The 14,651-nt window shown below is 40.3% G+C and overlaps 1 protein-coding gene across 1 annotated transcript in view; it reads left to right on the top strand.

Annotated features, from left to right (window-relative positions):
* TRIM66 (tripartite motif containing 66) overlaps nt 1-14,651 on the top strand; it is a 71,686-nt gene that overhangs the window by 32,370 nt on the left and 24,665 nt on the right. Inside the window, exons 5-10 of the mRNA XM_034770089.1 lie at nt 306-422; nt 2,354-2,468; nt 3,256-3,402; nt 3,859-3,976; nt 6,163-7,052; nt 9,014-9,169. Coding sequence (XP_034625980.1) covers nt 306-422; nt 2,354-2,468; nt 3,256-3,402; nt 3,859-3,976; nt 6,163-7,052; nt 9,014-9,169 — 1,543 coding nt within the window. The remainder of the gene's footprint in view (nt 1-305; nt 423-2,353; nt 2,469-3,255; nt 3,403-3,858; nt 3,977-6,162; nt 7,053-9,013; nt 9,170-14,651) is intronic.

The following is a 14,651-nucleotide window of genomic DNA, read 5'->3' on the forward strand; positions in this document are numbered from 1 at the left end:
TGTGCTCACCAGCAGAGCTTGCTGGCCGCACAGAGAGAAATAGTAAACTGCATCCAATAAAAGAGTGTAGCAGCAGGTGGAAAATAACAATGGGCAAATTCTTTTGGGATTGGTGCAGCTCCCAGTGTGTCCTGGCAGGCACAACTGAGCTCTTAATTCTATTCTGATTTATTATTAATCTGCTAAGTAACGACAATGCCTTATTGTAAGCTAGCAAAGAAGGAAAAATACTTAGGGAAGACTTGATGAATGACTAATTTGTGAACAGAACAGGAATCCATGTGAAAACTTTCCTCCTTTCCCAGGTTCATGCATCTTGAAGAGGCTTTGCAAAATCAGAGGGTTATCCTAGAAAATGTAACAGCCAAAGTGGAAGAGAGAAAAACTGGGATGCAGGTCTCAGCTAAACAGATTGAAGACAGGTAACTATTGCACATGAAAGGAGGTATTCAGTAAAAATCCTATTTCAGCTAAAATGCAGCTAACCAGTGGTAGCTAAAGATGCTAGATTTTTTTCTTTAAAAGTAGAAAATAATAGATTAAATATCTCAAATATACATATGCAGTTAAACAGGCAAAGATGCTGTTTCTCAGTACTACAGAACTGGGGCAGGCTGAAGGAGCCTATGACAATTGATTGCAACTTCCAAAGATATTTTGATATTATTTAGTAATACCAAAGTAGAACAGGAAAAGATCAGAGCTATCTATTATATAAAACTCTAGTACTTGTTTTTTCAAGAAACCTGGCAACCAAGCTGCAGTTAAAGACATGAACTAAGGCCATGTCTACACTAGCGCTTATGTTGCTCAGGAGTGTGAAAAAAACACCTCCCGGAATGACATAAGTTTCACGGGCATAAGTGGTGGTGTATACAGCGCTATTTTGGCAGAAGAGCTTCTCCCGCTGACATAGCTACTGCCACTCGTTGGGGGTGGTTTAATTATATCGATGGGAGAGCTCTCCCATTGGCATAGAGTGGCTACACGAGAGATCTTACAGTGGCACAGCTGCATTAGTACAGCTGTGCCGCTGTAAGATCTCTAGTGTAGGCGTAGCCTAAATGATGTAACAGTAGAAAATAGTTCATTATATGAACTGATGTTCAGTTACTTATGCTGGGTTTGTTTGCTGTCAGTCCAATTAATGGGAAAGTTGAGATCACTTTTAAAACCCTCAAACCCATATAAATCCATCTATACCAGGGGTCGGCAACCTTTCAGAAGTGGTGTGCCAAGTCTTCATTTATTCACTCTGATTTAAGGTTTTGCGTGCTAGTAATACATTTTAACGTTTTTAGAAGGTCTCTTTCCATAAGTCTATAATATATAACTAAACTATCATTGTATGTAAAGTAAATAAGGTTTTTAAAATATTTAAGAAACTTCGTTTAAAAATTAAATTAAAGTGCAGAGCCCCCCACCACCAGTGTGAGTGCCACTGAAAATCAACTCGTGTGCCGCCTTCAGCACGCGTGCCATAGGTTGCCTACCCCTGATCTATACTGTAGTGTAGTATGAAGTAATTAATTAGACATTAATTTTTCTGAAGGTAAATTAAACATATTTATTTGAGACTATTGTTTTTCTTTATTTTGTCCCTCTTTTGTCAGTTGTCCATCTGAAGCATGTGAGGGTTTCTTGTATGCAGAGGGTAGATGTAGTTTTCTCTGTTCCCTAGGGAGAAGAATAAAGCATGTAGAATATTCTTAGGCTTATCAGGAAATGTCAGTAAACATTAATTTCACTGTACAAACCAAAACCAAAAAATTTCCAGCGATGATCATTGAAATTTACAGATCATCAAAATAAGAAAAATGCTGCTTGAGAACTTATGAGAGTTTTGATTTAATTATATTTACTTTGTACATTTTGACATGTGACATTGGCAATTTGTGTTTAATGGTTATAAAGGTTTAATTTATTGAATCTCAATGTCTTTTGTTATTAAATAATTATTGTCAGACCACCGCATAATTTCTCACAACTGTGAAAATTTAAATAGATGAAAATTTTTACAAATACTTAAAAACCTTAATTTTGTGCAACTGTGAAAATTTAAATAATGCTTAAAAACATCAATATTATCCATCAAAATTATAAAAAATAAAATTGAATTCTGCCAACCTTAAATATCTTGACTTGTGCTGTGTATATGAAGCAATTTTAGAGGACCAATGGGGAAGTGTTTGAGAGCCTGATCTAGTTCCACTGAAATTCAGTGGAAGCTGAATAGGGCCCTGAGTCTGTTATCAATTCTCAGATCTGTTCTCCTTGTCATTAATAACTTTCAAATGCTGAATAAATGGAATGCTGATTGATTCATGAAGGTGTATTTATACTTTCCCCACAGGTTATTTGAAGTAAAACATTTGCACAGAAAGGTGGAAAATCAGATCAAAATGGCCAAGATGGTTTTGCTGAATGAAATCAATAAACGAACAAATGCCCTTCTAGAGCAACTTGAAGTAAGTGAGAATGATACCAGTGATACTGAAAATTGGTTTAACAAGAGAGTTTTTCTGACATTGCCTTGGCAAGTTAAATCCTAACCCCAGCTAGAAGAAAGAATACGTCTTGTGTAAGTTATAGTGCATCAGTTAAAAAAATATTTTTTATCTCAAACGTAAAATGGGATCATAGTCAGAAAGGTAACTATGAAAAATGGCACGTTATTTGCTCCTTGTGGGCCAGCCACATTTTCATATGTGGTTACAACGGCTGTGCCTAAAAAATGCATGGCACCCAGAGATGCCCTTGAATCTATTGCCACTGACTTCCTGTTTTCATGTACCAATGTGGAGTTTGCACAGGCACCTGTTACACCATCTTTTGAATATTAGACTCTCTGGTCCACATTCTGGAAAATGACCTGCAATTTTGGATGCTTCAGCTTTCAGGCATTTTGATACCATCTCTGTGCCTGTCTGTCTATGATACCAATGGGGTTGCTTATGAGCTTAAAGCTGAGCATCTGCGTAAACGCTTTGTTTGATCAGGGCCACAGTGCTCAGCACTTTTCAGGGTTGAGCTCCCGTCGGTTCCTGTGGAACTTGGAAGTGTCTGTTGACTAAGAAGGGAATCTGTCTGTTAGCTCTGCTGTCTCTTTCTACTTGATGGTTCAAAGAGGTTCCAAATTTTCATCAAGTGCCCATCTAGACAATGCCTTTTATGATACACACTGACTGTATGTAGTAAGTATATCTGAACGCTGGCTAAAGTTATGCAGAACATGCTATTTCTCATTATCACTAGAGAATTACCACCGAGAGGAAACAGAAGTTGGAGCAGCAACTTCAAGGCATCATGGTTTTAAACAGGCAGTTTGAACACGTGCAGAACTTTATCAACTGGGCAGTGTGCAGTAAAAACAGCATTCCATTCCTCTTCAGTAAGGAACTGGTAAGAGTAATACCCACTGTCTGAGTGAGAGGAAATTGTGCAGTGGTACAAGATCCAGAAAGGGTAACTTAATTAGGAAAATAGTGAATCAGAAAGAAATGGGTGGAAGAAGCCTTATGAACCGTGCAGGAGCCATAAGTCAGGGATCGGGGAGCCCTAAAAAGATAGGAATCTACCAGGGCACTCTGCACACAAGGCCGGGGTACAGGGGAAAGCCAGATTCAGAATGGGGCTCTTGTTGCCTGCAAATAAAAACTAAGAGAAAACATATTGTGCAGCACAAAATATATCTGAATGTTGTCTGAGAGCTGAGAAGCTAGAGGAGCTTTGTATGATATTAGGCTAAATTCATTCCGGGTCAATGACTCTTTTAAGGATTTAATGTTTCTTCAACATTAAACTATAATGATTTTAAATCTACTGGATGAAACAATGATCCTTTGATTTTTTTGCCAGATTGTGTTTCAGATACAGCATTTGCTGGAGACAAATTGTAGCACAGAAGTAGGCCCTCCTTGGAAGATCAGATTCACTTGGGACCCTTCTTTCTGGACTAAACAACTGTCCAATTTAGGTAAGAAAAATACAGCATGATGACTATGATTTTCTGTATTAGATAAGTGCTCAGAGCTGTACTAGACACACAGATAAAGAAAGCCCCTGCCTCAAAGACCTTTCCTTAGCTTAGTTAAGAAATTGTACAGAGCATGATAGTGTAAAATATAGTGTCTGGTTAAGCCTTATTTCATTGCCATGGGACACTTCAAACCAGCTGAACGGCACTAAATGTTAAGTATTATTACACTGTGATGTACAATATATCACCTGTCCAAGAAAAAAAGTGTCTGAATGGCACTGTAGATGTAAAGAACTTACACAGAATACTATGTGATGGTATATCATTAATAATAAAATCCCTTTTAACATATGAGGCACCCAGATGGTAAGTGCTGACTTAGTTAGATAAGGTCATGACAAAATATGACCCCTTTGGTTATGTGGGAGTTGCACAATAATAAACTATGCAACTGACATTACTTTGGCTTTGTGAAGAGTGGGGGGGGGTGTCTTTGTGTAAATTTCACCAATTATGGTCAGAAAACAGAACAGCTAATATACATGCAACTCAGAGGAGTAAAAGACACAGGAAGACATTACAGATTTTCAGGAACATTCACTTACCTTATTTATAATGATAATATACAGAATACAATGACATAGCAAGCTGTTTGTGTACTTTATTATGTAATACACAAGGTGGGTGTGGTAATACCTTATATGGACACTATAGGATCCCCCATAAAAGGTTTAACCTCACCCACCTTATTTCTCAGATCCTGGGACCAGTACGGCTAGAACAACTTATGATGTAATGACGTATTAATTTCAAGCTGTTTGCTATGTAATTGTGTCCTAATTATTTGAAAGGTTATTATTAGAAGGAAATAAGTGAAAGGTAAGAGATGGACCTGTTAATTCCAGTTTTTATTAGAGTACATTAAAACAAAACCCAAACCACAAATTATAAGTTACACTCTGTAGATGCCTTTGTTATTCTTGCTATATATGTGATTGAACATAAACATTTTACTGAAATGACATACATTGTAGTAACACTCAATGCCAAATTCAAATCAAGAGTTTTATCTTGGCCTGTTTTATGCCAAATGCTGTTCTGAGCAAACTGGCCCCATCCTCCCTAGCAAGTGGCAGCTTTGTACCATTCCAGTGGCCCTAAAGTCAGCCTAGTCAGCCAGTGGAGGATTCTCTGGGTGGAAAAGAGCCACTGTAGCAAGTCCTACACCATTCCCTCCTATCTTCCACAGAGTGGCCTTGGCTGGGGCATCCCTATGCTGCCGGAATGGCCTTGGGACCTGACCACTGCCTGGCACAGTCAGGATTGGGGGGCACAAAGGTGGCTTAAAGACAACTTTGTCCCACACTGCAGTGGATGCACAAGACATGATGGACCTAAGGATCCAGCCGGTTGTATATCTATTTATGTAATATATATACATACATTTCATCTTGTGCCTTCCACCTGCTATACATTTGCTGGCTGCAGTAGGTTTTTCCAGTAATTCAGTTCAGTCTTCTGATCAAAGATCTAAAAGGTCATTCCTCATCCCATTTTAAGACATTTAACACTAGACTGCATAAAGCACTAGAAAATATACTGTAGGAAATAATCCTATACTCTCAGGGGGACTGACAAGATCACTTCATAGGCCGTGTCTGTCTCTGTCTTCTGTGATTTTATGATTCTCTTCTACATGACATCCATCCAATTTATTTGTCTTACTTTCATTCTGAAAACAAATGTTCTGTGTGTCTATGTTTATGGATGAGAACATATGTTTATACATTAGTAAAAATGGTAGCTTTGGCCAAATCCATCAGTTAAAATAATGGGAGTTGAGTGGCAATTTTTCAAAGCAGTGACTGGTGTTTTAACCATGAGTCCGACTGACATCAGTGGGAGTTTTGTGTGATTTAAAATCATGCAAAATTCTTAGAAAATGTATCCTCGATGGTTTTGTTTAGTGGAAAAGATAGAAGAAAATGAGAAGTTATCCTGAAGGGCTTTTTAAACAGGATCTGAGTAATTTCAAAATTGAACCTGAGACAAAGAAATTGCCTTTGTAGAATTTACCCATAAAGTAGTAAATTAAACAATTTGTCAAGATCCCAGTTCATTGGCTAGGAACAAGTGAAGGTAGCAGTTAATTGTAGTGGAAAGTAATTGTACTGCTTTCACAGGTAGCTTAACAATGGAAGGTGGACACACTCCTCATTCAGATGTCCCAACCTATGGAAATATACAAGGACTACAGACATCAATGTATCATGGACAACATTCGCCAGCGCCACAGCTTGAGGCTATCAATAATCAGTCACATCAGTTTCCACCTCCTGTTCAGTCTCCTACACCAGTGTGTTGCTCCCATTGCTTCAACATTCCTCACATGAATAAGGGTCAGCGTCCTCAGCACCATATGAGCCATCATCAGAATTTTAGACAACCTCTTGAAATGCAGCCGCAGCCGCCACTGCATTTTCCACTGCAATACAACGTTCAGCAGCATGAAAAAGAGCAGAGGGGCACACCTCAGCCTTTGAAAATAATGCAGCCTTGCCTAGAGCAGCCATCCCATTCAGAGCAGGATAATGTATCTGTAAGGATGGGAAAACATTTGCAAGCTCAGCAGCCACAGCAGACTCCACATCCAGTTTACACGGTTCCCCCACAAGATATTCATCAGGTTCACTCTGGTCATGTGCAACAATTGCACACACAGCCTGCTTTGCAAACTCCAACTGTGCAAGTACAGCTTGGTCATCTTCAGAAGCTGAAGCTTAACCACATGCAGCAGCAGCAACCACATCCACCGCCTCCCACGACAAGTCAGAATGAAAACGCTCATGAACAAGTCATACAACAGAGTCTGGACATAATGCACCACCAGTTTGAACTGGAAGAAATGAAAAAGGATTTGGAGCTTCTCCTTCAGGCTCAAGGACAACCAAGCTTGCAGCTGAATCAAGCCAAACAGCCTCAGCATGTTCAGCAAACCATTGTTGGACAGATAAACTACATAGTGAGGCAACCAGCCCCAGTTCAACAGCAAATCCAAGATGAAGTGCAACAAGTAAGTTCTCCAGAGCATCCCTTCCCCCCTCAATGCATTTAGTCAGCACTGGCTCAGAGCTTGAGACTGAGATTACAAATGTAGATATTTCAGTGTTATTAACCAAATTATTGTAAATGCAACAGATCTGATAGCAGCTTTAGTTGTGAAGCATAACTCAGGTGAGTGTTGAGATTTTATTTTTGGAATACGCTAATTAAATGTATGGAAATCACTTTACCACCATTTTGGGTGGTTAAAACTTTATTATTTACAGTACAAGTTATTTTGTAAATATTTGTGTAACAGTACGGACTCCGGGCCTCAACTGAGATCAGGGCCTTGTTGTGCTAGGTTCTGTACATAGACAACAAGAAGTAGTTCCTATTCCAAAGATCTTACATTCTAAATAGACAAGACAAACTAAAGGTGTGAGAAAATAAGTGTTTTACAGATGGGGAACTGAAGGACAGAGATATTAAATGACCTGCCGAAGATCACACAGGAAGTTTGTTGCAGAGCTGGGAACAGAGACCTGGTCTCCTGAGCCACAGTCCAGAGCCTTAATCACAAAACCACTCTACCTTTCTTTTGCTACATACAGGGGTGGCCAAACTTACTGACCCTCCGAGCCGCATACAATAATCCTCAGAAGTTCGAGAGCTGCAAGACATGCACAACCTGCACCATGGGCCAACGCCTGCTGGGGCATGGGGCTAAAGCCCTTACATGCCCCTCCCTGCAGGGCAGAAGCCCCTAGTCCCAACACCCCGCCGCAGGGCAGAAGCTCCTAGTCCCACCATCCCGCAGCAGGGCAGAAGCCCCAAGCTCCCCCTGCCCAGTCTGGTAGTCAAAGAATGGAGGATGCACGGGGGGCTCCATGAGCTGCATTTTAACTGTAAAAGAGCCACATGCGGCTCAGGAGCCACAGTTTGGCCATGCCTGCTACATATCATAGTAAATGACAGCGTCACATGGATAAGTGAAGGGAATAAAACAGAGTCAGAGCTGTGTAGGTGATGGGTTACAGAAAGTGTACATTCCCTGTTAGCCTATTTTTCAAACAGCAGGAGACCACACTAGATAAAACACTAGAATTCTATAAAATGACCATATCCTCCCCATCCTGCCCTCAGTCAGAACCATATAATTAAAGTCTAGAACTGAGCCTGCTGGTGGCCATGGTGGCCACCCAGGGCAATATGGCTGAGCGCTTCCCAGACCCCATTAGGCAAAGCCTCCACAAAGAGATGGCTCTTGCAATGCACTCAAAAGATGGTGGGAGTTCAGGAAGCTCTCCTAAGAAATGAATTCCACAGTCATGATTCTTTCACTTGGTAAACTCTGCCCAGGCCTAAGTTCTGTAAACTCTGACCATCTTCCAAAGTGCTCACATTGGTTTTAGCTGTCATGGCAGATAGTGTGTGGGAATACCTGGATTTTAGACCATTCAAGGTAGATTCTGTGCAGGATTTTTCCCATGATATGCTAAGGCTATGTCTACACTATGGACTTGACAGCAGCACACCTGTACTGCTGCAGCTGGGCTGCTGTGCGGTCTCCGGTGTAGCCGCTCTATGCCTGGAGGAGAGAGCTCTCCCACCGGCATAATTAAACCACTCCCGAGTGGCAATAGCTATGTCGGCAGGAGATCGTCTCCTGCCAACATAGCGCTGTTCATGCCAGCGCTTTTGTCGGTGAAACTTGTATTGGTCAGGGGTGTGTTTTTTTCACACCCGTGACTGACAAAAGTTTTGCCAACTAAAGTACTAGTATAGACAAAACCTAAGAGGGAGATCAGTTTGTGTCTCTCTGTCTCTCTCTCTGTTCTGGGTTATTTTGAGTGTCTTTAAAACAACAGTGTTGTTATTATAAGGAATGGTCATTGTTTTAATATTTCACATAGTGTGCTGATGTTATCTTTCTACGATTTACTGGATCTGAGTTCCTGGAAACACTGACATTTTATCCTTTCATTATAGGTTTGTGAGGATTCTGCTGAACTAGAAAGCGAAAAGCCGGTGCTTCCTCTTGATAGAAATGTTATTCCACCTCCGTCACAACCATTAGCTGAAGAAACCAGCAGTCCCTCCCCAGAGAGCACTTTGCAACACCCCTCTTTGAATCCAGTGAGGAAGGTACACAAAGCTTTTCAAAATCCTTTTTAAGAGAACATGTACTTTTATAGTATTGAATGTCATGTGACACTTCTACTGGAGTTCACATCCAAGCTGAAGGATTTAAATGTCTGGCTTATGTTCTGTCAGCACAATGGCTTGTAAGTAATCAGGCAATTTTCAAAGTTGGTTACAGCTGCTTCCTCTCCCCTCCCTTTATCCTAACCCTCTTTATTTACTTTATGTATTATGATGAATCTGGTATTTTGGTATATTTGTTGCATTTTGGAAAAAATAATTAAAAAATTATAAATAAAAAAAAGATGGTGGCAACCTAATATAGTTTACATCCACCTCTAACTTGGTTACAAGTCATCTTACAATCATGACTTGTAATTTTGCTATAAACTGTCTATGGGGGCATCTATAGCCTGGATGCGTCTAACATCGCTGTTAAATATATAAATAAATACAGCAATGGACATGCTACAGCTATGGTAGTTGACAAGCAGCGTTCTGATAGAATCATGCTTGGCAATCAATCTTGGAAATGGTTGGATGGTTTATAAACTGTGCTGTAGAGTACCTTAGGCCTGGTCTACACTACAGGGTTAGGTCAACATAAGCTGCCTTGCATCAACATAGCTATGGAAGTGTCTTCACTTAAATTTGGCTCCGACCAATGTAAACACCTCTTTACGCCGACTTAATAACACCACCTCCTCGAGCAGCGTAGAGTCATGGACGATGGAATTAGGTCAATGCAATGTCAGTGTAGATATGGCATTGCTTACATCAACTGTTACTGGCTTCCAGGAGCCGTCCCACAGTGCCCCTCACTGACAATATACATCAATACAAGCACTCATAGTGAGGACGCAAACCGCGAACACAAGGACCAAGTATGCGCGCACACAAACGATTTAATAACTGCGGTGGCTATATGCCGATGTAACTTAGGTTGACAAAATTTTGTGGTGTAAACATGGCCTTAGTGACGTAAGGAAAGAAAAGGGGGAAGGAGGGAAAGGATAGATTAAAGGGACCTAATTGTCTAGTACATCTGCTTTAATTTTCTTTCTTGTGTATATTTAAGCAGAAAAATAGTGGTCTCTTTTACTCCTAACCCTTTTATGCACATGCTAGAGCCACAATTTGGGATCCCTGACCCGAAGTGAGCCCCGATCACGAGATAAAGTGTATAGGCGGAGACTCTCAGATATTTTTGAACATAAATGGTAACTCTACAACCGTCTAGCTGCCTGAGGCTTATTTAATGTATATTGAGAAGCTGTCGTCTTCTCTAGAGCTTAACAGGAAACCTGTCTCTAAGGAAATGTGGCTTCCTGAAATGCCCAATTATCTGTGAAGAGGTAAAGTAGTCATGGAAAGAAGTCAGAGGTGCAGGAGGAGGAGTTAAGAGCTTGGGAAGGTGACAGAAAGAACTAGGTGTAGAGCAGAAGGAAGCTTAGCTGGAAAGGCAAGAAGAGAGAGGAAATGAAAGGAAGATTCTGAATATGAGAATGGAAGAGAAGAGAAGAAGGGTACTTGTAGAAGGAAAGACAGAAAGGAAAGAATGACAGGTGTCTAACAGACCTGACTGGTGTAAATATTTTTGTAAAGAAAGCTAAGCTCTCTCAATGTCACTAGCATACTGGTTAGCTGTGGCTGACATTGCAGCTTTGTTGTTGCTATTATTAATATATTGTAATTGGCCATTTTGGGAGTGATGTCATGACATACTCAAGACCCTGCTAATTGCTGATTTTGAAGTGAATGTAAAGGGAAGCATGTGGCAAGGTCCCCTGCAAATACTGTTTCCGTGGAAGCTTTCTAATAAGGAAGGCAGTTTTCCTGACGTGCTAATTCTTGCTTTGAATGGGAGATTGGTTCCCACATAATTAAAAAGAGAGATGGACACCATGCCGGTTTCTGTCTATTTTGGCTGCATTTGAGTGTACGTTTCTATGTAGATCTCCATCCTGGCAACATTTGCCTTGGTACAGGGAGTGTTGGGCCCCTTCATCTTCCACATACAAATTCTGTGAGGCCACTGTAGAATGATAATATGTTTTATTTAACTTAGTAGAGCCCTAAAACATTACAGTCATAAAACATAACAGATAGAATGACAGGAGGCAAATATGAACATTCTTCTAATAAAAGAAAAACTGTTCTCCCTTTTAAGTAATAACACTGCTTTACAGCCAAAATGCTTCTGAAATAAATGTAGTCAAACTTTACTAATTATGAGTCACTGAGAACGAAAATGATGCTTAAAATTGTTGATTGGCTCTAGTTTTCAAGATATGCTATTGGGTCAGTATATACGACCCTTGACTTGGGAATGGCGGAGGATAAGTGAGTTATAAAGGGAAGGGATCTCAATTTAAACCAGAAATGACTAAAATACATCTTTGACTGGATCTATGAATAAATCTATGACTGGGTTTGGACAGTACTTGCTTTTTAGGCAAAACAATGAATGATGCAATCTGAAGCCGGTATTGCGTCATACATGATATGAATTGCATCATGTTATTCCTAGAAGTCATGGATGATGCAATCATAACGAAGCTTACATCACTCTGCTGAACAAATTGCCCTATATCAGCTCTAGAAATCATACAGTGTCGTGCTCTCTTATTTGTCAGTGTTTGATTTTGCAAAGGGACACATTTCTGTTTAGCCAAAGTGAGCAGAGATGCCCTGTACTTGTGTGAACAATGCAGATAACTTCTGCTATGTTTGTGGTGAAGTGACTTTTGCATCACAAAAGCACAGTATAAACTCTATGGTTAAGAAAGCCTATCACCTTTATTTTGGCTGCAAAATTGGAGATCAGGACAAGAGGTGGGCCCCCACATATGCTGCAACACTTGTGCAACAAATCTTCACCAGTGGTTGAACAGGAAAAGGAAATCGATGCCTTTTGCAGTGCCAATGATTTGGAGAGAGCCAACAGATCATACCAGCAATTGTTACTTCTGTATGCTGCCTCCAGTTGGGAAAGGTGTGTCAAAGAAGAAAAAGTGGACTGTGCATTATCCAAACATTCCATCAGCTATATGCCCAGTACCCCACGGAGAAGGACTGCCGGTTCCTGATGCACCAGAATCATTCTCACTTGAGTCAGACGAGGAAGAGGATGAAACTTCTGGTCCTGAACCATCAATGTCACAGGACCCACATTTTCTCCCATCCTCCTCCTCTGAACCACACCTCATAACACAAGGTGAACTGAATGACCTTGTCAGGGATTTGGAACTACCCAAGAGTAAGGCAGAGCTGTTGGGCTCCAGACTACAGCAGTGGAATCTCCTGGCAGGTGATGTTAGGGTTTCCATGTTCCGTGACCGTCAAAAGGATCTTGTCCCATTCTTCTTCATGGAAGGTGATCTTGTAGCCTGCAACAACATCGATGGTGTGATGGCAGCCCTCAGCATCGTTCACGATCCAGATGAGTGGAGACTGTTCATTGATTCATCAAAGAAGAGTCTTAAAGCTGTTTTACTGCATAATGGCAATGTTTTGCCATCAATTCCAATTGGTCATGCAGTCCATATGAAGGAAACCTATGACAACATGAAACAACTTTTGAGGTGCATAAACTATGACCAACATCAGTGGCAGCTTTGTGGCGATTTGAAGGTTGTTGCTCTCTTGCTTGGTCTGCAGACTGGATACACAAAGTACTGCTGTTTTCTCTGCGAATGGGATAGTCGTGCAAGAGATTCCCACTACATCAAGAAAGATTGGCCACTCCGACAGTCATTGGAGCCTGGCAGGAAAAGTGTTCAGCATCCACCACTTGTTGAATCAAGGAAGATTTTCTTACCACCCTTACACATCAAGCTGGATCTGATGAAGAACTTTGTCAAGGTCATTGACAAAACACAAGCAGCTTTCAGGTACCTCTGTGGAAAATTTCCAAGGTTAAGTGAAGCTAAGATAAAGGAAGGTGTCTTTGTTGGTCCTCAGATTCGTGAACTTCTTCGAGATGATGCATTTGACCATTCACTGCGTGGCAAGGAAAAGATGGCATGGAAAGCCTTCCAGTTAGTGGCAATAAATTTTCTCGGAAACAACAAGGCAGACAACTACAGGTTGTTGGTGGAAAACCTCCTCAAGGCATACAAAAGCCTTGGTTGCAATATGTCACTAAAGATACATATTTTGCACTCTCATCTAGATTTTTTTCCACCGAACTGCGGAGCAGTGAGCGATGAGCACGGTGAGCAATTTCACCAGGACATTGCAACAATGGAGAAATGCTATCCGGGCAAATGGAGCCCATCAATGCTTGCAGACTATTGTTGGACAGTGACAAGAGATGCTCCATTTAATGAATACAAGAGACAAGCCAAGAAGCGCCGAGTAGACACTGAATAGGACTAAACTATGTACATAATAGTTTTTTGCCTTTTGTTTCATAATAAATTTTATTTATATAACCCTTTTGCTGATTTTTAAAGTGTTACATAAACAGGACAGGTGAAATATTATCATGTAAAGCAACCATAAACACATGAAAAGACCTAGGTTTACAATTTATGATTAAAACTCTACTATCTACACAATATACATAGACATAAAATGTAAAAACTTAAATATCTTAGAAACAGTAGCCAATCAGTTGTTTTAATTGTCCTATTTGAATTCAGCACATCAAAATACATAATAAATAGCACATTTTATCTCTGAAGCAGACGACGTCTCAAAAATTGTAGACCAATTATAGTTGGTGTTAGACATTTAAATGGTGCTTCCGAATTCTGCTCAAGTTCATTATACCAGTACCCCCTCTCCGCACACTGTTTTCCTAATGGAGCATGATGATTTTTGAGCTGCCAAGATCCTCTGTTTAAAGAGGAAGCAGTGGAAAATTGAGAAGTTTTAGAGCTAGGATGTAGCAGTAACTCAGAATAAACTGATTAGTGATAAATTGGGCAGGGTTTGTTAACAGAGAGTTAAAAATTTCCACTCCAACGACTTGTAGCCCAAAGTTGGTTTTTTGTTTTGGTTTGGTTTTTTTGCCAGGCTTGATTGCTCATGTGATTAGACACCTGTGTTTTAATTTTGCAACATATTTATGGTGTGCATCTGAGGCTATTGACTAATAACTAGCCTGTGTGTCACTATATGGGATCATATCTGTTTGGGCGTGAAGCTATACAAAACTGATGCTAATAATATTTTGGGATAACCACATTATTTGCAGGTGGCAAAACCTCAAGTAAGTCATGTAGATCATTCCAAACAAGGGCTAGTAAAGCCATTATACTATGCCCCATCACCAGATATTCTTTACATAAAGCAGGTATTGCTAGCCATGGTATGTCATGAATGTTGGCATTTAAGCCATCATTTTCCCAAAGTTCAGAAGCGTTCCTGTTTGGGCCGATCTGTACTTTGTATACTTGTTGAATGTGGTCTAGTGCCTGTATATATATCTTCAAATGTCTGCATGCTCTCTCATCTTCCTTTGCCCTGCTATTTTTTA

This window comes from Trachemys scripta, chromosome 4, assembly GCF_013100865.1.
Source record: "Trachemys scripta elegans isolate TJP31775 chromosome 4, CAS_Tse_1.0, whole genome shotgun sequence".
Lineage (NCBI taxonomy): Eukaryota > Metazoa > Chordata > Testudines > Emydidae > Trachemys > Trachemys scripta.